Here is a 27,233-nt window from a genome sequence, read left to right as displayed (position 1 = left end):
TTTTAGTGTCATCATAAAGAATTGCTCTAGATTATCTTTTCAAAAACTCAGATCCATTTGACTATCTTTATTCAAGCTTTTTTTCGTTTTCTCTTGGGTGAAAGAAATGAAATTTGATAAAATTCCAGGGATCCAGCTTGTTGTCTTCTTTTCCCTCTTGACTCTTTTCTCTGCCATGGCAACGTTTAGTTTCATGTCCCACCCTATAGCTGCACAGTTTGTAGTCCTGATGTGTGTGGCCAAGCCTCCCTGTCGTTCACATACAGCACCTTGGGGTAGTAGAGCTGTTTTAGCTTCAGACCAGATTGTCTGTCAGTGGCTTTCCAAATTTTTCTATAAATGTTAGCTATTACTAGTCAGCAGCTAGATATAGAGTAGGGCTCCCTGAGGGGAATGAGGTAAAGAAGATGTCAGCACTATAGCACAATTGTAAAAAGTTGGTATAGCTTAATTTACATTTTCTAAGTTACAATTTATCATGTTCCAATTTAATAAGTGCTTAAGATATTTATAAAAATTTACAGGTTGAAAATATGCTGATTAGTAACCAAGGAACAATTAAACTGTGTGATTTTGGCAGTGCTACAACTGTGTCACATTACCCTGACTACAGCTGGACTGCTCAGAAGAGAGCAATGGTTGAAGAGGAGGTAAGACACTATAATAGAATCTTAGGGGTCCACTGACAAATGAGGAAGAAAGGTTGCATGTAAAAAAATTATGTTTAATATTTTCTTATTGTCTTAGTTGTACGTTCTACCCAAACAGTGATGGTAACAATTTCATATGAAATTAACCCAAATATGACGACAGAATTATAGGACTGTCGTTTTAACAAATCTAACCTATGATTGTGCATATCTGGGAAGGGAAACTAATAACAGAGAGCTAGCCTGTCTTCATTAAGAATAGGTCATGCCAGACTAAACTTATTCACTGTTTTGATAGTTTTACTAACAGAAAGCCAAAAATATAGTTTACCTGGATTTTAGTAAACCATTTGAGATGATGTTTCATACTATTAAAATCAAATGAGTTTGAAACTAGTTGACTGAATAAATAGTCATTAATTTTTCGATGTTCGTATGGGAGAAAGACCAGTAAACTGACCCTGGGACCTGTGCTGGGCTCTGTGCTGTTGTTAAATATTCTTATCAGCGATATAGAGAAAGACATAGAGTTAAGAGGGATAGTTAATGTGTTAGATGACAGAGTCAAGATCCAGAAAGGACAGGTTAGAACATTAAAGTGAAGTGAATCAAATCAAATTTAATAATGATAAATGTAAAGCTTTAAACTTGGGTTTGAGAAATTGACTTCAAAAGTACAGACATGGGGGAAGTATGGCTAGAAAGCAGTTTGAGAAAGATGTAGTGGTTTCCTTGTATTGTAAGTCACAAAAGCTAATTTGTTCTCTGGGTTCATTAAGAGAGGCAGAGGGTCCATGAATAAGGACCAAAAAGCAATGGAGTCCAGAGGGACTCGTGATGAAAGGGGCTGCTGCTCGCCTCTACGGAGAGGCAGTGGCCTCAGTGCATTTTTTGGGTCATGCCTACAGTTTTGTATCAGTTTTTTTGCTTTGTTTTATTTTTTTCCAATTACATGTAAAAATTTAAAATTTGTTCTTAAAAATTTTGAGTTCTAAATTCTCTCCCCTATCAAGAGGGCAAGTAATTTGATATAGGTTATACATGTGCATTTATGCAAGACATATTTCCCTATTAGTCATGTTGTAAAAGAAAACACACAACAAAAAAAAATTCAACCTCAAGAAAAATTTAAAAAGTTAAAAAATATGCTTTGTTTTTTTTTATCTTTGTCAGCAGAACTTTATCAGAAAGAACTTTATCAGCAAGTTCTTTCTCCGGATGTAGACAGTTTTTCATCATAAATCCTTTAAAATTGTATTGGATCCTTGTATTTTTGAGACTAGCTAATACCATAATTCTCAATACCTTCTCTCTGTTTATCTCCATTTTATCTTGTATATATCTTGTTTGTGCGTACTGTTTGCATGTTGCCTCTCCTATTAGAATGTGAGTTTTTTGAGGGTAGCCTCTGTTTTTTTGCCTTTCTTTGGATCTGAAGCACTTGGCATGGTGCCTGGCATATATAGTAGGAGCTCAGTAATTGCCTGTTGACTGATTGTGACCACTTCAGCTGTCGAATTCATAGTGAGAGTTTTTCTTTATGGTAGTAGTAGAATCTTATAGCAATCAGTGGCTTGGCATCATTGCAACAACTGCACATTGCAAATACAGTCCACCGTGAACTCTTCCAATACCAGTGCTTATTTCTCATTTCGCTTTTTTGTGACTAATATGTTGATAGATACCCGGAGTAGGCTTAACCTAAATTGGCAAATCTATAAAAGTTTATATAAAAGCTCTCTTTGTCAATTTAGGTGCAAAGCCCCATAGTCTTTAGCTGCCTCAGGCTACTCTAAATCATCTGTCATTTGTTTTGAACCAACCATTGGTTTTCTGGGTTGTGATTACATATGTGATTTCATTTACTAGAATTAAAAGAAGATAGGACCTCACAGGTGGTAGTGAGGGAGAAATCTGTTTCTTGTCATTTTTTTAGGGGGATGCTATCAATGTGCCCTGTAATTGGATTAGCAGTACATGTGGCTGTTTTTCTGTTCCTTGAGATCTAGAATTGTTCTAATATGTGAGAGATCTGAGCTAGGTACCCTAACGTATGGAACAGATTTTACTTACTAGAACCACCATTATTACTGAAGACTTCATTTTGTTCTGTTCAGTCAAATGGTTTCTTAGAACTCTGAACAGCAGACCAGATACAATTGAGTCAATGATACGACATGGCCTGGATAGTCACAGATTACAAAAGTTGATGTTTCTTTAATGTTTTATGTACTTTATGTGCATTATCTCATTTAACATTCTTAGGAGGGTAGGGAGTTCAAGCTTTATTACCATAGTGTTTTTAGATAAGGAAGTAGGCTTTGAAAACTTAATGATCCAAAAAGCCAAGTATACCTGAAAGTATTTGAAGATAGTTAGGTTGTCCAGTGGATAGAGTGCTGGGACTGGAGTCAGGAAGATCTGAGTTCACATGTGATCTCAGGCACTTACTAGCTGTGTGACCTGGTTCAGTCACTTAATCCTTTTTGCCTCACTTTCATCATCTTTAAAATGGTCCGGAGAAGGAAATGGCAAATTACTCCAGTATCTTTGGAAAAGAAAATCCCAAACGAGATCACAAGAGTCCAACATGACCGAAATGACTCAACAACAAAAATTTGATAACAAGTTTATTCTCTTACATATTTTAAAGTGGAATACCGTTGCTATAAACCTTTCTTCATAGATCGTGTACAACAACCTGAATCCTTTTCCCATTCTGATAGACATTAAAGTTAATAAGGTTTATTATACTTGTTAGCTGTAATTTAGTAAATGTTCATTTTAATTTATGTGAATTTAGGAGCTTGAAATGAATTGCCAAAAATTCGGTTTTTGGTTTGTTTCTAGGTTTCATTCATTACCATGCCAGTAGTTTATTTTTAAATCATTTCTTGTTTAAATGAACTCAGCCATATTAATAAAGTAAAGCCCAGATTTGGTCAGTAGAAAGTTGTTCTCTGCTCCAACTTTGAGAGTTTGGTAGTTGCATGTTTTCAGCTGCCCTGTATTCCAATAAAGGCATTGAGGTATAGCAGAGAGATTGCTGGTTTTGGAAGCAGGAGCCTGGGCTCAAGTTTGGGCTCAGATACCTGTTAACTTGGTGACCCTAGGCAAAATACTGTGCCTCTGTAAGCCTCAGGTTCTTAATTTGTAAAGTGATGATAATATTTGTACTACCTTCCTGGTAAGAGTGGTGGAAGTTACCTCTGAGTACTGCAGTGGTCAGGGCCTGAGGTTTATAGATGCAAATTCAAACAGAACAGTACTTGAGTGTTGATGTAATTTGCTTTGGGGTTTATTTTTATTATAAACTTAGAAATAAAGTAAATGATTGTAAAGATTGACAATCCTATAGTGAAAAATAATATTCTAAGCCTGAACACAAAGAAAGAAAGATCTGGGCTAATTGGAAAATTAGAAACTCCCTAGGCTAAGAACTCCTTCATTGTGTTAGGGTCATTTTTTAGAAAGTACAATGTTATTTTGTGTGTAATTTTACCTATGAAGAATGAAATGTTTGAATTTGTCCATAGATCACAAGGAATACAACACCGATGTACAGAACACCAGAAATAATAGACTTATACTCAAATTTTCCAATTGGTGAAAAGCAGGATATCTGGGTAAGAATTGCTGTTCCTTCAAGTGAATGGGTGTCTAGAAGATAGCACTGGAATTATTTTGATGTTTGTGTTCCCATGACATTTGAGTTGTTAGAAAGCAACTACGTGTTTCCCCATGTCCCTGTGACTGCACAAATTAGGATGAGATTTGGAGTTGTATCCCAAAGCCCTACTGCTCTGCTTTCATCTCTAGAATCTGTTGTCTCTGATTGGTAGGAGATCATTAACTGGTTATGACCTAGGTACATTGCTGGGTCTGGGATGTGTCTGGTAGCACCACCAGACAGACTCTTAAGTATCTGTAGGCCATTGTAAGTTTTGCACATTATCCTAATGTTCAAATAATAGTATTTGGATTCCAGGAGATTGGTAGGACCATCAACAGAAATGGAATTTGGCCTTATTTCTGATTTCTGTGTAACATAGTATACTAATACATGTATATGTACACATATATACTCTTTAAATGCTGAATTTTAATGAAAAATAATAAAAATAATAAAAAAGGCATTTGAAAGTGAAGATTTCATAGCATTCCTTCAGTCAACCGGATGAAGACAGAGTTCTACATCATTTTGCACAGGTGTGATTGGATTTGAGTTCTATTTTTTAAAAATTGTCAGTATCCCTTACGTTAGGGTTAATTCTTTTGCTACAATTAACATCTGTGACAAGGACTTCAGCCAGCTTGAGGACTCACTGAGCTTTTCACTGAAAATGTTCTTTCCATAGCTGCTTTTTTTGAAATGCATTCTTACTGAGTTCAAGCCTTGGTCAGTTTGGCTCTATGCTCAGTTTTATATGTATGAAAACTTGTGGAAGAGAGACATGCAGTCCAGTGTTCTGATGACAGTCTCTGTTACCATGTAGGAGTGACTTTCTCTATTTTATGACTTTTAGCTTTGAGAACCATGATCATTATAAAGTAAATTATCCAAGTGCATATATTAATCTAGCACATCACCCATTCCTTTCAGGTGACCTTTCTAGGTGGTAATCACCATTCAGTAAAATACTTTTCTTTTGAGTTAGGGTCAAACATAACTAATTATAAACAAAACTAATGTGCCTACCAAAGTACAAGGGCAATTAGGAAAGCTGCGAATTTAACTCTTAAAAGTCTCAATCTGTACTTCTCTGTCAAGAGCCTGGGAGGGTAGTGATTGTCCCTACCTTACAAAGGAAGAAATGGAAGCTTAAATGACTGTAACTATGTACCTTAAAGACAGAAGCATAGGAAAGTCATTCTTACATTTCAAGAGTAACTGTTATCAGAATATGGTCCAGCATCTTTCTATTCCTAAGTTTCCATCTATATTATGAAAAAAAGGTAGTCTTCAGAAAATGTCCAGATGTTGTGTAAAAGCTCACTGACCCTTAACGCTGAAAGTTAAAAACCCTTGAATAGAGAGGAGGCCTATATTTTATCATCAGAAGGAAGCCCATGTAATTTGCCTGCCATTTGTCAATTCCAAGAGACACTAGGATATAGTGAAATTGACTCTGGGCCTAGAGTCACAGAGCCCCAGGTTTGAATTTTAGCTGGCATGACATTAGGTCTTTGGGCATTGGCAAGTCTTAGAATTAGTAGAATTCTCATTGGCAAGTCATTTAAGCTTCCATTTCTTCCTTTGTAAGGTAGGGACAATCACTACCCTCCCGGGCTCTTGTCAGAGAAGTACAGATTGAGACTTTTAAGTAGTTAAATTAACAGCTTTCCTAATTGCCCTTATACTTTGGTAGGCACATTAGTTTTGTTTATAATTAGTTATGTTTGACCCTAACTCAAAAGAAAAGTATTCTATTGAAAGGCGATTACCACCTAGAAAGGTCATCAGGAAGGAATGGGTGATGAGATGTATCATATACTAGAGTAATATATGCAGTCAGAAAAATATTCACATTCCTTTTCTCCATTGATATATGAATAGGCCCAGTTTAATGACTGTATTTTAGCTTCTGCGCACTAGTGATCTTCTTTCTTTTCCCCTAATATTTGAATAGGCCTTGGGCTGTATTCTATACCTGTTGTGCTTCAGGCAACATCCTTTTGAAGATGGAGCAAAACTTCGGATAGTTAATGGAAAATACTCAATTCCACCAAATGACAAAAGATACACAGTTTTTCATGATCTCATTCGTAAGTTGAAAATCTGAATTTACAACAGATAATTTTTAAACCGTTGGGAGGGACTCCAGAAAAAAGGCAAAAGTTAGGTTGGTTAAGACTTCATGGGCATCGCTTGGAAGCCACAAGTTTTCTGAAGCCACAGTCAAGGAGTTGGGAGCCTTTGTTACCCCACTGCTTCATGGGCCTTTTTTGTGCCTTTTGTCACAAAAGGGGTTGTAGGATGAAGGAGTTAGTAAAGAAAATAGCCATAGATCAGGCAATAAGTTTATAGGAGAGCATGGAATAGCTAATTTGAGCCTTTCTGTTGCCAGCTTCAGTTGGAAAATCCATAGAATTATGAGGGGTGACTAATAGTCCTAACAATTAGTATAGCAGCTCATTTCAGCCCTCTCCTGGGTGTGTCAGATTGCTCCCTAATGATTTTATAGCGTGGACCCAACTCTTCAAGGTTCTAGGATCAGAGCCATTCCTTAAAGGATGAGAAAGATTTTAGTAGATGGATATTGGAGAGGGAGTGGGCGGTATGGTAGAAATGCTCAATTTCATGACATGGCAGAATGACCGTCTGAATATTTGAGTAGTCTGATTGGGCTGAAATGTAGACTATAAGTAGAGTCATAGAACTTAGCCCTGGAACCAGTCACAAAGAATTTCCTTCTGCAGTAGCCTTGACTTGTATCCTCCACTTAAAAACCTCAAATATACATACGAATATAGGAAAGTGAGTCAGGAAGAGGGAAGAACAAGTATAGAGAAAGAAAGTGCCCCTTCAGATCTACGGAAAAAAAGTTTAGCCTCTCATTCTCCACCATCATCATGAAAAAGCTTTAATTTTGTGTTTCAAAGTAAATATGAAGTCTAGAGTATATGTGCACTATAAAAATGACTCCTCATTTTGTGCTGCTCTGAGAAACTAGTAACTAGATATAAAGGCTGATACTACAAACAAATTAGAGGAGCAAGAAATAGTTCATCTGTCAGATTCATGGAAAATGGAGGAATTTATGACCAAACAACAGGTTTTATTGTCTACATTGCCATTGCTGTATCTATATTACTTAAATTGCTCTTAAATGAATAAAAATTCTGTTCTTTATGAGACCATCTTCTGAATACACGTTCAGGTGGAGGTTTTTCTCTTGCTTTTATGAGTTGATAATAATTGCTAGCTTTAGTCTACCTGCTCTGATCCATTTTCAGACTGATATAACTAAACATCCTTGTTTTACAAGGCTCTACATTGAAGGTGAACCCAGAAGAGAGGTTGTCAATCACAGAACTTGTGAATCAGCTGCAGGAGATAGCAGCTGCCAGAAATGTGAATCCAAAGTCACCCATCACAGAGGTAAGGGAAAGGGATTTATATGGTTTTGTTGGTGGTCATGGAAATTTAAAGTGGTGCTTAAACTTGTCTATGCAACTTCATGTCAATTCACCTGCCTCAACTGGGCCACTATTGCACAGTGTCAGCCTCTCCCATTCTTGACTCTTGCCTTCTAACCTTAGAGTTAGTAGAGTGGGAATGGAGAGACAGTAACAAAACCAAACCAGCCCTGTGATGGAGGGTTAGGACAGTTCCATCCATAACTTGGGAAATGATGAGGTGCTGTGGGGTGGGGTGAACGTCTTATTACCCAAGCTTACTGATCACTTAAAGCGCCTTTTATTTATTTATTTATTTTATTTGTTTATTTTTTATTTAACTTTTATCATTCATTTTCACAAAATTTTGGGTTCAAAATTTTCTCCCCTTTTGTCCCCTCCCCCCACCCAAAACACCGAGCATTCTAATTGCCCCTGTCACCAGTCTGCCCTCTCTTCTATCATCCCTCTCTGCCCTTGTCTCCATCTTCTGTTTTGTCCCGTAGGGCCAAATAACTTTCTGTACCCCTTTACCTGTATTTCTTGTTTCCTAGTAGCAAGAACAGTGCTTGACAGTTGTTCCTAAAACTTTGAGTTCCAACTTTTCTTCCTCCCTCCCTCCCCACCCCTTCCCTTTGGAAGGCAAGCAATTCAATATAGGCCATATCTGTGTAGTTTTGCAAATGACTTCCATAATAGTTGTGTTATATAAGACTAACTATATTTCCCTCCATCCTATCCTGTCCCCCATTACTTCTATTCTCTCTTTTGATCCTGTCCCTCTCCATGAGTGTCGACCTCAAATTGCTCCCTCCTCCCCATGCCCTCCCTTCCATCATCCCCCCCACCCTGCTTATCCCCTTCTCCCCCACTTTCCTGTATTGTAAGATAGGTTTTCATACTAAAATGAGTGTGCATTTTATTCCTTCCTTTAGTGGAATGTGATGAGAGTAAACTTCATGTTTTTCTTTCACCTCCCCTTTTTCCCTCCACTAAAAAGTCTTTTGCTTGCTTCTTTTATGAGAGATAATTTGCCCCATTCCATTTCTCCCTTTCTCCTCCCAATATATTTCTCTCTCACTGCTTGATTTCATTTTTTTAAAGATACGATCCCATCCTCTTCAATTCACTCTATGCACTCTGTCTCTATGTGTGTGTACATGTGCGTGTGCGTGTGTGTGTGTGTGTGTGTGTAATCCCACCCAGTACCCAGATACTGAAAAGTTTCAAGAGTTACTAATATTGTCTTTCCATGTAGGAATGTAAACAGTTCAACTTTAGTAAGTCCCTTATGACTTCTCTTTGCTGTTCACCTTTTCATGCTTCTCTTCATTCTTGTGTTTGAAAGTCAAATTTTCTTTTCAGCTCTGGTCTTTTCATCAAGAATGCTTGAAAGTCCTCTATTTCATTGAAAGACCAATTTTTCCCCTGAAGTATTATACTCAGTTTTGCTGGGTAGGTGATTCTTGGTTTTAGTCCTAGTTCCTTTGACTTCTGGAATATCCTATTCCATGCTCTTTGATCCCTTAATGTGGAAGCTGCTAGATCTTGTGTTATCCTGATTGTATTTCCACAGTACTTGAATTGTTTCTTTCTAGCTGCTTGCAATATTTTCTCCTTGACCAGGGCACTCTGGAATTTGGCCACAATGTTCCTAGGAGTTTTTCTTTTAGGATCTCTTTCAGGCAGTGTTCTGTGGATTCCTTGAATACTTATTTTGCCCTCTGGTTCTAAAATCTCAGGGCAGTTTTCCTTGATAATTTCTTGAAGGATGATGTCTAGGCTCTTTTTTTGATCATAGCTTTCAGGTAGGCCCATAATTTTTAATTTGTCTCTCCTGGATCTATTTTCCAGGTCAGTTGTTTTTCCAATGAGATATTTCACATTATCTTCCATTTTTTCATTCTTTTGGTTTTGTTTTGTGATTTCTTGGTTTCTCATAAAGTCATTGGCCTCCATCTGTTCCATTCTAATTTTGAAAGAACTATTTTCTTCAGTGAGCTTTTGAATCTCCTTTTCCATTTGGCTAATTCTGCTTTTGAAAGCATTCTTCTCCTCATTGGCTTTTGGAACCTCTTTTGCCAGTTGAGTTAGCCTATTTTTCAAGGTGTTATTTTCTTCAGCATTTTTTTGGGTCTCCTTTAGCAGGGTGTTGACCTGCTTTTCATACTTAACCTGCATCTCTCTCATTTCTCTTCCCAGTTTTTCCTCCACCTGTCTAACTTGATATTCAAAATCCTTTTTGAGCTCTTCCATGGCCTGAGCCCATTGGGTGGGCTGGGATACAGAAGCCTTGACTTATGTGTCTTTCCCTGATGGTAAGCATTGTTTTTCCTCATCAGAAAGGAAGGGAGGAAATACGTGTTCACCAAGAAAGTAACCTTCTATAGTCTTATTTTTATTCCCTTTTCTGGGCATTTTCCCAGCCAGTGACTTGACTTCTGAGTTTTCTTTCCACCCCCACCTTGCCTCCAGATCTGCCTAGCCAGTGCTTGGGGTCTGAGATTCAAATGCTGCTTCCTAGCCTCAGGGCTTTGGGTGGGGGCAGGGCTGCTATTCAGTGTGAGATTAAGTTCAGCTGCTCAGGTCGGGGCAGGGCCACCTCATGGGCTCAGTTCCCTCAGGGGGTTTATGCAGCAGTAGATCTGGGCTCTGGCCTGCTTGGGGAGCCCCGGTCTGCTGCTGCCTCCTGAGGGGGGCCTGAGTTATGGGGGGACCCTACTCCCCTCTCAGCAACCTGAGAAGACCCTGTCACCAACCTTTGGGGCCCGTGGGTGGAGGGACCCGCACAGCTGCTGGAGATTCCGTCCCTGAAGCCCGCTTGGATCCGCTCCTCTCGGTGCTGCGCGGCCAAGGCAGGGCTGGCTGGGCTTGGCTCTAGGACCAGGGGCGACGGACTTTTCGCGTCAGGTTTTCAGGTCCCTCTGGAACAGAAATCTTGTCCGCTCTGTTGTTCTGTGGCTTCTGCTGCTCCAGAATTTGTTGTAAGTTCTTTTTTATGTATATTTTATGGGCTGTGGGTTTGGAGCTAGCGTATGTGTGTCTTTCTACTTCGCCATCTTGGCTCCTAAAGCGCCTTTTAGTGATGGAGTCAGGCATGTTACCTGCTCATTTGCCTCTTTTCCCTTGTGACTTACGAGTTGCCTTAACTTTAAAAAGTTCCATATGCAACTGTAGAAGGGAACCTGACCCTTGTCCCTTTGTAAGAGTTTGGTTTGGTTGTGCTAAGGGCAAGGGCAAGCCAGGCCTTCACCTGTGGACTTTGGTGATGGTGTTAGTGAGGACTGAAGCAAGCCCTTGTGTTATCCTTTAATCTGAGGAGTGACCCTCTCGGAGGTTGGCTTGCTGCTTGAGCTGCCCCTGTTTTAGGACTCCTCTACAACTGAGCTCTGAAGAGCCAGGCCTAAAGTGATTGAATGATTGGCAGCTCTCCAGTTCCCTCACTTTTTTGTGTCATTAGCACTAGTGGGAGTAGAACACATCATAAGTATTCTTTTGTTCTTCGCAAGGCTCTTGGGGAGCTGTTCCATTTGATCAGACTGTGATCTATCCTGTGTGGATAAAACATGAATATTTCTGGTTCTCTTGTGGCTTAATGGATAGAGCACTGACCTGGAGATAGGAAGCCCTGAGTTCAGATCTGGTTCTGGACATTTATTAATTTTGTAATTCTAGGCAGGTCATTTAACCTCTGTCTGCCTCAGTTTCCTCAACAATAAAATGAGGAGAATAATAACATCCATCTCACAGGATTATTGTGAGAATCAAATGAGGTAATATTTGTAAAAGTACTTAGCGCAGTCCCTGGCACATAGTAAGTACTATATAAATCCTTATTTCCTTTTCTGTTCCCTCCCCTCCATTCCTCTTACTAGTCTCTGTTTTCTAATTCACTGGAGACATACTCCACTCAGGAGAATCTCTAGGAAAGATCATTACGGGGGTATATCAGAAGAAAAGATCTGTGATAACCCCTACAGTTGTTTACAGGTCTTCCTCTTGGTTCTGATTCTCTTTCCATCTCTTTATGCTGCCCAGCGTTTGAATTCAGGGGCCCTCTGATGTTTGGAAATGAGGCATATGGGGCTCTCTGCCCTTGGTTCCCAGCCTCTTATTCCTGTGTTATTACCTCATACTTTTCTTCTGAGAGTCTGAGTTTATTGTACTGAACCTTGAGGTTCAGATTCTCATTAGTGATTCTTCATTCATCCCCTTTCCTTACTTGTTCAGTTCCATGTGCCAGACTTAATAAAATAAGTTTAGACTAATGAGTCCCTGGAATATGGACTGAATTGGAAGGGACTGAAGAGATCCTTTAGGGGTTCTTAGCTTTTTTGTGGCACACTGTGGCTCTCCTCTGGCATGCTCTGAAAGCCTTTGGTCTCCTACTCCGGATGATATTGGTAAATGTATAAAAGAATGCCAGTTATAGTAAGAGTTATGGAAATATTAAAAGCAATGGAGAGTCTCCAGGTTAAGATCTCCTGATAGAGTTGGATTCCCTCATTTTTCAGATAAGAGGACAAAGCCCCTGAAGGAAAAGTGACGAGGCCAGACAGTTGTTAAGTAGCATAGACTGCTGCGTCTGACTCTAGTCTCGTCTCCAAACCAGTGTTTTTCCCCACTGTAGGATCACCTTTGTGAGTGGCAGTGCTGGAATGTCTATATGTAGGACTTGTGACATTTCTGTAGTACTTTAATTGACAGACTCCTTTCTTTGCTACGATTCAGCAAGGCAGGGGCTGCCATATAGTCTCCCTTTTGTGCAGAGGAGGGACCTGGCAGGAACCAAGTTCTGACTTCCAGGCCACTAGTACTTCCACTAGTCCTTCCACTGTGACATCTTGTCTTTATGCGATCTGAGTGTGACTTCATGAAGGTTCAAGACTCCAAACTATTCTTGACTTGTTTTGGGTAGCTGAGACAGGCTGCTAACATCACTGACTCCCTTTGCCTAGGGATTTACTACATCTCCATCAGATAAAGATTCTTTAATCACTGTAGCAGTCAGTGCCAGGGCTTTTCCCTAATGAAGGCCTTGAGTTGTGTGTAGATTTCTCTGGATTTTGGTTTTTCTGACTGTCTGGAATATGATTTTTAAAATCTTTGGCTATAAGCCTTGTGCAGGATAATTTATAGTCTCTTTGTATTTTCTGCCAGAGCACTGAAAGGTTGACAGTGTTGAAACATCCCCAAAACTGTTCAAGTAATTTTTTGATTGCTAAGAAACAAAGCCCAAGAAATGCAGATTAAAAAAACCAAAGAATCATCAAAAAGAAAACTTAACATTAGGATTCCATTTTGTGATTTGTTTTGGAATGAACTGAAAGTATTTTTTGTATTTGTTATTAACTGATAAACTTCATGAGTAAGAACAGTTAGCAGCTTCATTAGTTGCTCAACTCTTTTCTCAAGGATAATTATTTAAATCTTCTGTCTTAGTGTTCAGAGGTATGTTATGGCATCCAAGTCTGATTTCCTGGGATGAAATGTAATTGTGCAGTTCTGACATTGGGAAATACGGAATCAGTCATCAAGGCATCATCTTTTACATATTTGATAAAGAAATGTTTCTAGAAAAATAATTTCTCAATGTGATTAATATTCTCTGCTTTGGGCATTAGTTATTGGAGATGGGGCATTTGCAGCTACATATCCATAGCTATGAAGACAAAAATCAAATGTCTGTGTACTTTATAGGATATTTGTTTAAATTAGTAGCTTACTTTGTTATGAGGAGAGTATAGTATAGTACTCCTAGTAAAATATATGTCACATCTTATCTGTGTGATTTTTCTGATATAAACTTGGTAAAATGAACTTGTGGAAGAAAATGATTTGAAACAAGTTTGATAGGTTTTGGTGACACCCAGTCAAAGACCGGAGTAAGATTTAAATAAAGTTCTTGGATTGTCACTTTCTTATTTCCACTGAAAATTTTGTTTTCTCAATTTTTATTATGTATTCATGATATTCTCCCTGTTTTCAAAAAGATTGGAGTCAACATGCAGAGTTAATGCCTGTGTAATTCTGCGTCTTTTGCAATTTTTATCCATTGTTTCTAGTTCTGCCCTCTGGGACCAATCAGAACAAGTGGAATCTGTCTTCCATGTGACAACCCTTTAAACACTTTGACAAAGCTAACATGCTCCTAAAGACTTCTCTCATTTGGGTCAGATCCCCCCAATTCCTTCATATGATCCACATGTGACCACACATGGTCATAATGCCCTCCACTCTTCTTGTTGTGGTTGAGCTTAGTAGTGCTCTTCCTAAAATGTGGTATCCAGAACAGAGTACAGTACGACAGATGTGGTTTGACTGGGGCTGAGGACAGTGCTGAGCTTCTCTTGATTCAGCCTTGTTTCAGCTCATGAGGTACTGCTGGCTCTCATTGAGCTTGCTGTCCAGCAGAACCCCTAGCTCTTTGACTTCTCTCACCACATCACTTGCATTTTGATGTCAACTTTATTTTTGAATCCTTATGTAAGATTTTACATTTATCATTTGATTTGGCAACTAGTTGGATTAATGGTGTCCCAGTAGTGCTGGGTCTGGAGTTAGGAAGACCTGAGTTCAAATGTGGCATCAGACACTTAGTGGCTATGTGACTGAGCAAGGCACTTAACCTGTGTCTGCTTCAGCTTCTTCAGTGTAAAATGGGAATAGTAATAGCACTTACTTCCCAGGGTTGTTGTGAAGATAAAATGAGAATATTGGTAAAGCACTTTGCAAATTTTCAAGGTCAGGGAGGAGGACCAAGCATTTACGTAGCACATTCTATGTGCCAGCCACTTGTACCAAGTACTTTTACAAATATTATCTCATTTAATCCTTACAGATATTATCCTTATTTAATCCCTCACAGACAACCCTGTGAAATGGGTACTATTTTTATCCCCATTTTACAGTTGAAGAAACCGAGGCAGAGGACAAGTGACTTGCCTATTCTCACACGGCTATTTGAATTCAGATCTTTCTGACTCTAGACCCAGTACTCTAGCTATTGCACCACTAGCTGCCTGTAAAGTATTGTACAAATGCTAGTTATTATCATCTGATTTGATTCAGATCTTTTCGGATCCTAACCTGGTCATTTACTATTTTAGCTTTGTGATATGCTTGCCTTCTATGCCTTATCCATATCATTTTACAAAAAAAATATTAAGTAGCATGGAAACAAACAGACTCTGGGGTGCTCCACTGGAGATCTCTTCTCAAGGTGATATTGAATCATTAATGATTACTTTTTTGGTTCCAGTCATTTGATCATTCCAGATCTATATACTTGAGTTATTGTCTTGTCTACAGCTCTTTTTTTTTTTTTTTTTTTAAATTTATTTATTTATTTCACTTTTAACATTCATTTTCACAGAATTTTTGGGCTCCATATTTTCTCCCCCCTTGTCCCCTCCCCCCACCCCAGAACACCGAGCATTCCAATTGCCTCCATCACCACTCCGCTCTCTCCTCCATCATTCCTCTCTGCCCTTGTCTCCATCCTCTCCTCTGTCCTGTTGGGCCAAATAACTTTCTATACCCCTTTACCTGTATTTCTTATTTCCTAGCGGCAAGAACAGTACTTGACAGTTATTCCTAAAACTTTGAGTTCCAACTTCTTTTCCTCCCTCCCCACCCCCTCCCTTTGGAAGGCAAACAATTCAATATAGGCCAAATCTGTGTAGTTTTGCAAATGACTTCCATAATAGTCGTGTTGTATAAGACTAACTATATTTCCCTCCATCCTATCCTGCCTCCAATTACTTCTATTCTATCTTTTGATCCTGACCCTCCCCGTCAGTGTCGACCTCAAATTGTACCCTCCTCCCCATGCCCTCCCTTCCATCGTCCCCCCCACCCTGTTTATCCCCTTGTCCCCCACCTTCCTGTATTGTAAGATAGGTTTTCATACCAAAATGAGTGTGCATTTTATTCCTTCCTTTAGTGGAATGTGATGAGAGTAAACTTCATGTTTTTCTCTCACCTCCCCTCTTTTTCCCCAAACTAAAAAAATCTTTTGCTTGCCTCTTTTATGGGAGATAATTTGCCCCATTCCATTTCTCCCTTTCTCCTCCCATATATTTCTCTCTCACTGCTTGATTTCATTTTTTTTTAAGATATGATCCCATCCTATTCAATTCACTCTGCGCAGTCTGTCTCTATGAGTGTGTGTGTGTGCATGTGTGTGTGTGTAATCCCACCCAGTACCCAGATACTGAAAAGTTTCAAGAGTTACTAATATTGTCTTTCCATGTAGGGATGTAAACAGTTCAACTTTAGTAAAGTCCCTTATGACTTCTCTTTGCTGTTCACCTTTTCATGCTTCTCTTCATTCTTGTGTTTGAAAGTCAAATTTTCTTTTCAGCTCTGGTCTTTTCATCAAGAATGCTTGAAAGTCCTCTATTTCATTGAAAGACCAATTTTTCCCCTGAAGTATTATACTCAGTTTTGCTGGGTAGGTGATTCTTGGTTTTAGTCCTAGTTCCTTTGACTTCTGGAATATCCTATTCCATGCCCTTTGATCCCTTAATGTGGAAGCTGCTAGATCTTGTGTTATCCTGATTGTATTTCCACAATACTTGAATTGTTTCTTTCTAGCTGCTTGCAATATTTTCTCCTTGACCTGGGAATTCTGGAATTTGGCCACAATGTTCCTAGGAGTTTCTCTTTTAGGGTCTCTTTCAGGCAGTGTTCTGTGGATTCCTTGAATACTTATTTTGCCCTCTGGTTCTAAAATCTCAGGGCAGTTTTCCTTGATAATTTCATGAAAGATGATGTCTCTAGGCTCTTTTTTTGATCATAGCTTTCAGGTAGGCCCATAATTTTTAATTTGTCTCTCCTGGATCTATTTTCCAGGTCAGTTGTTTTTCCATTGAGATATTTCACATTATCTTCCATTTTTTCATTCTTTTTGGTTTTGTTTTGTGATTTCTTGGTTTCTCATAAAGTCATTAGCCTCCATCTGTTCCATTCTAATTTTGAAAGAACTATTTTCTTCAGTGAGCTTTTGAATCTCCTTTTCCATTTGGCTAATTCTGCTTTTGAAAGCATTCTTCTCCTCATTGGCTTTTGGAACCTCTTTTGCCAGTTGAGTTAGCCTATTTTTCAAGGTGTTACTTTCTTCAGCATTTTTTTGGGTCTCCTTTAGCAGGGTGCTGATCTGTTGTTCATACTTTGCTTGCAAGTCTTTTATTGCTCTTCCCAGTTTTTCCTCCACCTCTCTAACATAATTTTGAAAATTTTTTGAGCTCTTTATGAGGTTTTCCCAGGTCTGATCCCATTGAGTGGGCTGGGATGTAGAAGCACTGACTTCCGTGTCTTCCCCTGATGGTGAGCACCGCTCTTCCTCATCAGAAAGGAGGGGAGGAGAAACCTGCTCACCAAGAAAGTAACCCTCTATAGGGTTACTCTATAGTCTTGGGTTTTTTCCCTTTTCTGGGCATTTTCCCAGCCAGTGACTTGACCTCTGAATATTCTCCTCATACCCACCTCACCTCCAGATCCTCCCAGCCAGCGCTTGGGGTGTGAGACTCAAATGCTGCTTCCCAGCCTCAGGGCTTGGGGTGGGGGCAGGGCTGCTATTCAGTGTGAGATCAAGTTCAGCTGCCTGGGTGGGGTCAGGGCTGCCTCATGGGCTCAGTTCCTTCAGGGGGTTTATGCAGAGACCTTCAACAATGGATCTGGGCTCCTGCCTGCTTGGGGAGCCCCGGTCTGCTCCCACCTCCGCTGGTGCCTCCCGAGGGGGCCTGAGTCATGGGGGCTCCCCACTCCCCTCTTGACCCGCGGAAGAGACCCTCTCACTGACCCTTGTCACTTGTGAGTAGAGGGACCCGCGTGGCTGCTGGAGATTCTGTCCCTGAAGCCTGCTCGGATCTGCTCCCCGCTTGGATCTCCTCCCCTCGGCTCAGGCGACTGCGGCAGGGCTCCCAGTCCACTGCGCGAAGAACCTTTTGCAAGAGGTTTTCAGGCTCTCTGGAACAGAAATCTTATCCTCTCCGCTGTTATGTAGCTTCTCCTGCTCCCGAATTTATTGGCAGCTCTTTACTACAGATATTTCGTGGGCTGTGGGTTCGGAGCTAGGGTATTTGTGTGTTTCTACTGTGCCATCTTGGCTCCGCCCCGTCTGCAGCTCTTAATGAGAAGCATTGTCAGATCCTTTGCTGAAATCACAAATATACTCTGTTCAGTTTAACCTGAACCTCAAATTACTCTCCTTGGTTCACTCTAGACCCAAGGATGTCTGACTCATCATTGTTTATTCCTTCTTTCTCTTGAGCTTTTTGTAGCTAATGATGGTTATTGCCCCTTAACAGTTTATCTCCAGCAAACAAAAATAGGTCCTTCAAATAGCACTGGTCTCTGATAGTTTATGGTATCATAGATTGGAGCAGTAGCATACACTTGTGTATTTATCTCTGAGAGAGAGAGAGTGTGTGTGTGTGTGTGTGTGTGTGTGTGTGTGTATGCCTACACACGTAGGCATACAGGAATCATGTTACTAAATGTAAATGTTGTCATTTTCTGGGGATTCCAGTCCACCTCTTATCTCCCGGACATCTTAAGTATATTAGCATTAATATGATCGTTTTCCGTGTATTGATAACTCAAGTCTGATCTCATCTCTGATTCTGCATCATCCAACTCATGTCCAAGGCTTCCACTTTTGGGCTGATTATACAGTCTGGTTCTGGCAGATTTGTAACTCTTGTTCCCTAGCTAAACATCCATTATATCCCAACATGTCTTTTTTTTTTTTTTAGTCTGGAATTCCCCCCCCTTTTTAATTTTAATTTTTTATTAATTTATTTGTTTTCAGTTTTCAACAATCACTTCCATATGTTTTACATTTTCTCCCCCTTCCTACCCCCTCCTTCCCCAGTATGGCATGCAATCTTATATGGGTTGTTGACCTGAAAACTTTATTAAGAAAAGGCAACAGGCTAATGCATACATTTTATGATTTAATTAATTAATTGATCAATTCCCTATTAAAGACAACGGTAACATAATGCATTATGGAGCCAGAAATTTCTGGCTACCCAGTGCAGAAATCTTCTGGCTTATATACATTTTGCCGTGAGAAGGGAACTCTCCTAATTGAACAAATCATAAATTTAGTAAGACAAGACAATTAACAAAGTAATGTTGGTCAGGCCTTGGGATTCCAGCTGGGTAAGCATATGTCTTGGTGATAAGGAAAGAAACCCCACCACTAGTAAGTGGTAGGCTTCCTCCCTTAAACAGATAATTGACATAGGAAAGGGTAAACAATGTTCAATAGAAATTATGATCTAAGATGTCTATATTTTCTTTATCATTAATACGCCATAACATAGTATATGTCTATAGATCAAAGGAAAGTCCCATTATTCATAACATAGTATGTGTCTATAGATAATAAGATTCATCAAAGGAAAGTCTCATTATTCATCAAAGGAAAGTCTTATTATTCAAGATATAGTGTCTTAGGTTAAAGGTCTCCTTAAGGAGTGTAGAGTCGGCCTTGGCTGGCTTTTGCTGACATAGGAAGAGGCACTCTCTGAGTTTACTTCAGAGAGAACAAAGAGATTATTCCAAAATTTTATATTAAACATTATCAGGGTTCTATACATACTTTCTTATCAAACATATTTTCACATTAGTCATTTTGCATAAAAGAATTAAAACGAAAGGGGGAAACCATGAGAAATAACAAAACATAACATAACAAAGGAGAAAATAGTCTGCTTCATTTTGTGTTCCGATTATATAGTTCTTTTTTTGAATCTGTATGGCATTTTGCATCGAGTCCTTTGGAAATGTTTTAGGTCTTTGCATTGCTGTGAAGGGCTAAGTCCATCAGAAACAGTCCTTGAACACTGTGACTGTTAGTGTGTATAATGTTCTCCTGGTTTTGCTCATTTCACTCAGCTTCAGTTCATATAAGTCCAGTTTTTTTCTGACATCTGCCTGCTAATCATTTCTTACAGCACAATAGTATTCCATTACAGACAGATACCACAACTTGTACAGCTATTCTCCAATTGATTCTCTTGATTTCCAGTTCTTGGTGACCACAAAAAGAGCTGTTATACAAAAATTTTTGTACATGTGCGTCCTTTTTTAATGATCTCTTTGGGATACAGCCCTAAAAGTGATATCGCTGGGGCAAAGGATATGCACATTTTTATAGCCCTTTGGGCATAGTTCCAAATTGCTCTCCAGAATGATTGGTGATCAACTCACAGCTCCACCAGCAATGAATTAGTGTTCCAACTGTACCACATCTTCTTCAACATTTATCATCTACCTGTTCTGTCATGTTAGCCAATCTGATAGGTGTGATGTGGTACCTCAGAGTTGTTTTGATTTGCATCTCTCTAATCAGTAGTGATTTAGAGCATTTTTTCATATGACTATAGATATCTTTAATTTCTTCCTCTGAAAACTGCCTGTTCATATCCTTTGACCATTTATCAATTGGGGAATGACTTGTATTCTTGTACATTTGACTCAGTTCTCTATATATTTTAGAAATGAGGCCTTTATCACAGACACTCATTGCAAAAATTCTTTCCCAGTTTTCTGCTTCCCTCCTAATCTTGGTTGCATTGGGTTTGCTTGTGCAAAAACTTTTCAATTTAATGTAATCAAAACTATCCATTTTGCATTTCTTCATGTTCTCTATCCCTTGTTTTGTCATAAATTTCTCCATTCTCCATAAATCTGACAGATAAACTATTCTTTTTTATAGTATCAGCATTTATAACTAGATCATATACCCATTTGGACTTTATTCCAGTCTATGGTGTCAGGCATTGGTCTGTGCCTAGTTTCTGCCACACTGTTATCTAGCTTTCCCAGCAGTTTTTGTCAAAGTGAGTTCTTATCCCAGAAGCTGGGGTCTATAATCATTGACTACTCTGTCTTGTGTATTTCACCTATTCCACTGATCTACCCCTTTATTTATTTGCCAGTACCAAGCGGTTTTGATGTTTGCTTTTTATAATACAATTTGAGATCTGACATGGCTCCTAATATTTCTTTTCATTAATTCCCTTGAAATTTTGAACCTTTTGTTCTTCCAGATGAATTTTGATATTATTTTTTCTAGCTCTAGAAAATAATTTTCTGGTAGTTTGATTGGTATGGCACTAAATAAGTAAATTAATTTAGGTAGAATTGCCATTTTTATTATATTAGGTCAGCCTGCCCACGAGCAGCTGATGTTTTTCCAGTTATTTAGATCTGACTTTATTTGTGTGACAAGTGTTTTGTAATTGTATTAGTTTGGAATTCTTGCTGAGTTCCTGCTCTAGGGATTGTGGGACAGTCATAGAACTAATCATAAAGTATCTGTGACTGACCAGTCCAACTTATGTCTGAGAAGACACCTATTCACAACAGCATATTAGACAAGTAATCATCTAGCCTGAAAATCTCTGGTGATGGAGAACTCACTACTTCATAAGGTTGCTCATTTCACTTTTGGACAACTTCAGACAAGTATGAATCCCGATGAGTTTGGAACTCTTGCTCTCGGAGCATCCTTTCAAATTTTAGGTCACAGAATTCTTTGAAGAAAAGATCCTGGAACAAAATACCTTTGCTTGCGTGCTGTGTTATACTTGTTTTCTTCTTATGGGCAAGAAAATGTACTATCTGTGTGATGATAAACTAGATGGGTTGCGGTTTGTAGTGATAATATGACAGTAATTTCTTGTCCTTTGACTTAAAATATTTTTTTCCAATTACATGCAAAAATTTTTTTTGTTAGTTTTTTTTTTTTTTAAATTTGAGTTCCTAATTCCTTCTTCCTCTTCCCCTTCTCTGAGAAGGCAAATAATTTAATATGGGTTTTACAAGTGCAATTTTACAAAACGTATGTCCATACAGTCATATTGTAAAAGAAAACAGAGACAAAAAAGATCTAAGAAAAATATAGTTTTAAAAAACTTTAGACTCCATTTAGACTCCATCATTTCTTTCTCTGGAGGTGGATAGCTTTTTTCATCAAAAGTCCTTTGGAATTATCTTGAATCATTGTATGGCTGAGAATAGCTAAGTTGTTCGTTCACTGTGGATCATTGTACAGTTTTGCTGTTGCTGTGTGCTATGTCCTCTTGGTTTTGCTTACTTCACTTTGTATCAGTTCATATTAGTCTTTTCTGTTTTTTCTGAATGCACCCTGTTCATCAATTTTTATAGCACAATATAGTATTCCATCGTAATTATGTACCACAACTTGTTCAGCCATTTCCCAGTGAATAGGCATCCCCACAATTTCCAGTTCTTTGCCACCACAAAAAGATTTTTTTGCCCCCAATTTTTGCCACCACAAAAATCCTATAAAGACTTTTATATATATAGGTCTGTTTCCTTTTTTGAAAATTGTTTTGGGATGCAGACCTAGTATTGCTGGGTCAGAAGGTTATGCACAGTTTACAGCCCTTTGAGCATAGTTCCAAGTTGCTCTCCAGAATGGTTGGATCAGTTCACAACTCCAGCAACACAATTCATGTCTGTTTTCCTGCATTTCCTCCAATATTTATCATTTTCCTTTTCTATCATGTTAGCCCATCTGATAGGTGTGAGGTAGCAGCTTAGAGTTGTTTTAATTTTCATTTCTCTAATCAGTAGTGATATATAGTATTTTTTCATAGGACTATAAATGGTTTTGATTTCTTCGTTTCCAAGCTGTCTGTTAATATCCCTTGGGGACATAACTTGCTGTCCTTTGAAAAAACTATGGCTAATTGAAAACCTGGGTAATGATATAAACTATTGATGAAAATTTTCATTATAAAGCAAATGATTTTGAACTACTTATTCCTCATTTTCAGTCTGCAAAAACTCTTCTCTCCAGATTTGGAAACTTGAGAAAACCGTATTTTTCTTTTTCTTTTTTTTTTAGGTGGTAGCATTATCTTTTCCTGTTACTGCCATTATTATAGCACTTTTAAACTTAAGTGAGGGTATCATTTGTATGATAACACTATATATGTATATATATATATATATATATCTTCTTTTATGATGAATTAAGTATTTAGAGTTTCAAATTTACAGATTTGATAGACTCATTATACATAACTTAAAATCTTAACGTTAAGGCTGGAATGGGCATAGCAGTTATTAGATTGTGAACAAACCTGGAAAGTGTGGTACTGTATCTAAGCCCCATTTTTTTTTTTTATTGTAAGTAATCATTACTTAGTTTGGCAGTCAACAAACACTTATTAAATGCGTACCATGGCCAGGCACTGTGCTGTACACTGGGGATACAATTTAGAAAAAGAACTCCCCTCAAAGGAGTTTACAGTTTGATGGGGAAGACAACACACAAAAGGATGTGTAAAAGGGGCCTTGGGCAAAGTTTATTGCTTTCCTTTCTAGTCCTTCCATCAGAGGGGAGAGTTAGCTGAGGGTGCTGAGGTGGGGTTGAGGATCACGGCCGAATCAGTCTCCAGAATGAGATCTCAGGTGATGGACTTACCTTGCAGCAGCCACAATATGGTGATATTGAAATCAAGCAGAACAGTTGACTAGATGTGAAGTTTTGTGGGAGCTTTATGTAGTTGGTGTTGTAGAGTGAGTCTGGCAGGGCAGGTATGTGGCCAATGACAGGTGGGCCCTAGGGAAGAGTGGAAACACACTCCAAAGGAACACTACCTGGGAGCTTCCTGTCGGCTTAGTGCTGCACGAGGGCATGGGGGGTGTTACACGCTTACTTCCTGGTGCTGGGCAGAGAGCTACTAGCCCATTCTTGTGGGGAACTGATTTGCCATGGGATTTCTATTTTTGACTACAAAATGCACACGAATGGGCAAATAGAATTCACTTTATAGAGCTTAACTTTATAGTCAACTTTGCTAATGGCATTTATTCCCATCTTGTTGGTATCAACTTTATGGTGTGGGAAAATGTACTATAAGCACCTTTTGTTGGCTGATTTTTGTTCATGCATCAAAATTCATGAAAAAAAACCCGTTGAAAGTGTATGATGATAAATATGACAGTATTGACTCTTTACAGCTTCTGGAACACAATGGCGGTTATGGAAATAATATGCAGCCTAGAGGTTCTCTCAGTTCACTACCACAAAGTACTAAGGCCGTGGGGCAGCTCAGCAGTGTGTACAGTGGAGGTATGTGTTCATGTTAAAACTCTGAATCTGCCTTCTTTCCATCCGTAGCATGTTCTAAATACTGACTTTGTTGTACGGAGTTTTCTTGTTGTAAGCGGGGAATTCTCTAGTAAGCCAAATTTGATAACATTTGGCTTGATACTCTTTTGAGTAATATTCAGTCATTTTCATTTTGATGTTGGTTTTCTCTGTTAACATCTGACTTTTTATACTTAAGTATGCTTTCAGTGCAGAAGATCCTCTCAGTTTTAAACAGGAATCTGTGGGACAGGGCTATGCTAAAATATACCTTTGCTTAACACATTCTTTCTTGACAGTATAAGTTAATAATAATAATAGGTAACAATTTTACAGTGCCTACTGTATGCCAGTACTTGGTCTACACGCTTCACAAATATTTTCTCACTTGTTCCTCACAAGAATCCTGGGTGGTAGGTGCTGTTATTATCCCCATTTTACAGAGAGGATACCTCGTTTGAGTTAGACCTGGGTTAAATGACTTGCACAGATTCACACAGCTATCCAGGTGTCTGAGGCCAGGTTTGAACTCAAGTCTTCCTGACCTCAGGTCCAGCATGGCAGCACTTACTTTTTCATATTGTTAATTAGCATGAAAATGGGATTGTTGTAGCTTTCTAATGACTTAATTAAGAGTATGGTATTCCCACAGTTCTTACAGTGAGGATGATATCCTCATGTTTGTTGAATGAGTAACTGAATTAAGAGCATAGTTATTCTCATAAAATATTTTTCAGTAGACTAAGGTGCCATTATCTTCTTGCTCTGGAATTTTTATTGCAGACCATGACCTAGTGTGGTCCTAATCACATTAATTACACCAAACTGAGCTCTTGTAATTCTTAATACCAGGATCAGAGCTTCCCTTGACCTACATTTGGGAATGACACTGAGCTGAGATCTTTTAAAGCTCACATTCACTTGGACTTTGATAGTTCTTGTCAGAGTGTCCATTATTCGGGAGTCTGCTTCTTCTCTCTCACTTTTCATTCATCATTTTGTTTAAAGCACATAATTCACCTCCTCTATAGCCTTGATTAATACTATCTCACTGATGAGAATAGTGTCAGGCAAGGCCTGTCATTTTTACCTTCATAACATCTTTGGAAAATGTCTCCTTCTCTCGTCTGACATCCATCAACCTGGATTATTGCAATAGCATGCATATATATATATATATATATATATATATATATATATACATATATGCAATAGCATGCATATATATATATATATATATATATATATATACATATATATTTATTTATTTATATTTATATGCACACATATTTTAGTGAACCACATGTATTTATTCTCATCTTTTTTCTGAGAAAAATGTGGTCATTATTATTTGTTTTGGTTACTGTAGTCTTTGCCCCATGCTTGTGTCACACATGGTAATTTCCACCTCAGTCTCTCTGTCTCTCAGTGTGAACATTGATTTCCAGTGGTAAAGCTATTTAGGAGGATTTTTTATTGTTAATATTTAGATTTTTGTTTGTAAATACTGCAGAAAGACATTTTATATGAAATATAAGATGCTTTGAATACAAAATAATAAATAGAAAGTTCAGTGACTTAAAGAGCAGTATATTCTAATTTGGCATTTTACTGCTGACTGCAGAGCTTTGGTGAAGGACTGAAATCAGTTCTACTCTTCACCTTTGTCATGAATGGTCATAGACATGCAGGTGGAAAGCCTGGCCTGTCAGGAAACTTTACTGCTGTTCCCTTCCTCAGCTTCATTATACGCAGTCTCTACTTGGCTAAGACATGTCTCACTTGTACCTGATCTTGATCATGAGCATAAGAGTATAGGTGTGAATAGACAGTAATTTTTTTAAAGAAACATATTGGCGCTTATAAATCCAAATGTTTTTCCCTTTATAACAGAATTAAAAATAAAACAAGCCTTTGCAACGTGTGTGTGTGTGTATGTATGTATGTATATATAAAAAACATATTAATGGGACATTTACTACCTTCTATGGTTGCCTATTTTATTTTTGAACAGGTGTAATTGACATTTAGCTTTTCTTTACAGCAAGCCTGTATCTGCTCTTTGGCACTTCCATTCATTTCTCTTGGTTTTGCTTTATGGAGCCACAGAACAAATCTAACCCTACTTCACATAACAGCCCTTCATTTGACTTCAAGATAACTATGATGTCCCTAAACTGTCTCTTCACATTAGATATCATCAGTTACTCCAGCCGTTCCTTGTACCCCATGGGCTGCAGCCCTTTCATCATCCTGACTGCCCTCATGGTCAAGCTTCAGTTTAACTTTCCTTCTTTAAATGGGGTATCTGGAGTTGAACTTTTTGCCCTGGTATTGACTCAGGTTGCGTTTGCTGTCCACTAAAGGTACAAAATCTTTTTCATACAGATTAATTAGTCAACACACCTCCTATTCTTGTGTAACTGAATTTCTTTAATACTAGTTTATGATTTTACCTTTTTCTGTGTTATAGTTCATCTTAATAAAGATTCTGTTTATGATTTTGAATTTTCACATCTTTCAGATTTTGACTCTGCAGTCTAACTTGTTAATTCATTTCAGCTTTATGTCATCTCCAGATTTGATAAGTATCCCATCTGTGATTAAAAATATTGAAAAGTTCAAGGCCAAGGAAAAGTCCTCTTGAGTATTCTACTAGATCATTTTTTTTTGGTGTAATTTCAGTTTTGGTCTAATGCTTCAGCCAATTTTGAATCTCTGTAACTGCTAAATTCCTACATACTAAACCTTTTGGTATTAAGTCTGCATGAACAATGCCATTGAAAAAGAAATAAGCCAACATTAAGTTATAGATTCTGAGTTGATAGAAGCCTTAGAGATTACCTGTTGCAACTTTCCAGCTAATATATATTTCCATGAGAAGATCATGAGAGATTTTGTCATATACCTTGGTGAAGTTAGCAATACTATATCTGCGGAATTCCTTGACTTCAAGTCAAGCCTTCTTGTCTCTTCAAATCCATTACTTGTTCCATTATGCCAGATTGCCTTTTCTTTGAATATGGTTTTGATTTTTGGAAACCAGATAAGTGATCAAGCTAATGTTAGCCAGATACTATCTTTGGTGGAAAAACCAATTTTTACTTCCATGTGATAAAGAGTCTCTGAAATGCTATTAAATTTCTGTGTAGTAAACCTTTTGTTATTAGTTCTCCATAAACTGTTGATGTCAAATAAATAAGTCAGCATTAGGTTATAGAAAATGATCCGTCAGATGGTTACCTGGTGCAACTTTCCAACTCATGTATAATTTACCATGCGTGTTAAAAAAAAGTATTTTAAATAATTGTCCAGCATTT

General features: G+C 38.3%; 1 protein-coding gene across 5 annotated transcripts in view; it reads left to right on the top strand.

Moving 5' to 3' along the window:
- The window catches only part of GAK (cyclin G associated kinase), a 140,848-nt gene that overhangs the window by 31,677 nt on the left and 81,938 nt on the right, over window positions 1-27,233 (top strand). For all 5 annotated transcript variants that reach the window (XM_072619743.1, XM_072619746.1, XM_072619744.1 and 2 more), the window contains 5 exons: window positions 525-650; window positions 4,187-4,276; window positions 6,281-6,416; window positions 7,640-7,752; window positions 23,784-23,895. In XM_072619743.1, the coding sequence (XP_072475844.1) occupies window positions 525-650; window positions 4,187-4,276; window positions 6,281-6,416; window positions 7,640-7,752; window positions 23,784-23,895 (577 nt within the window). The remainder of the gene's footprint in view (window positions 1-524; window positions 651-4,186; window positions 4,277-6,280; window positions 6,417-7,639; window positions 7,753-23,783; window positions 23,896-27,233) is intronic.

This window comes from Notamacropus eugenii, chromosome 6 (genome assembly GCF_028372415.1).
Source record: "Notamacropus eugenii isolate mMacEug1 chromosome 6, mMacEug1.pri_v2, whole genome shotgun sequence".
Taxonomy (NCBI): domain Eukaryota; kingdom Metazoa; phylum Chordata; class Mammalia; order Diprotodontia; family Macropodidae; genus Notamacropus; species Notamacropus eugenii.
The sequence above is the reverse complement of the archived record's forward strand: the minus strand, read 5'-3'. Positions and strand labels throughout refer to the sequence as shown.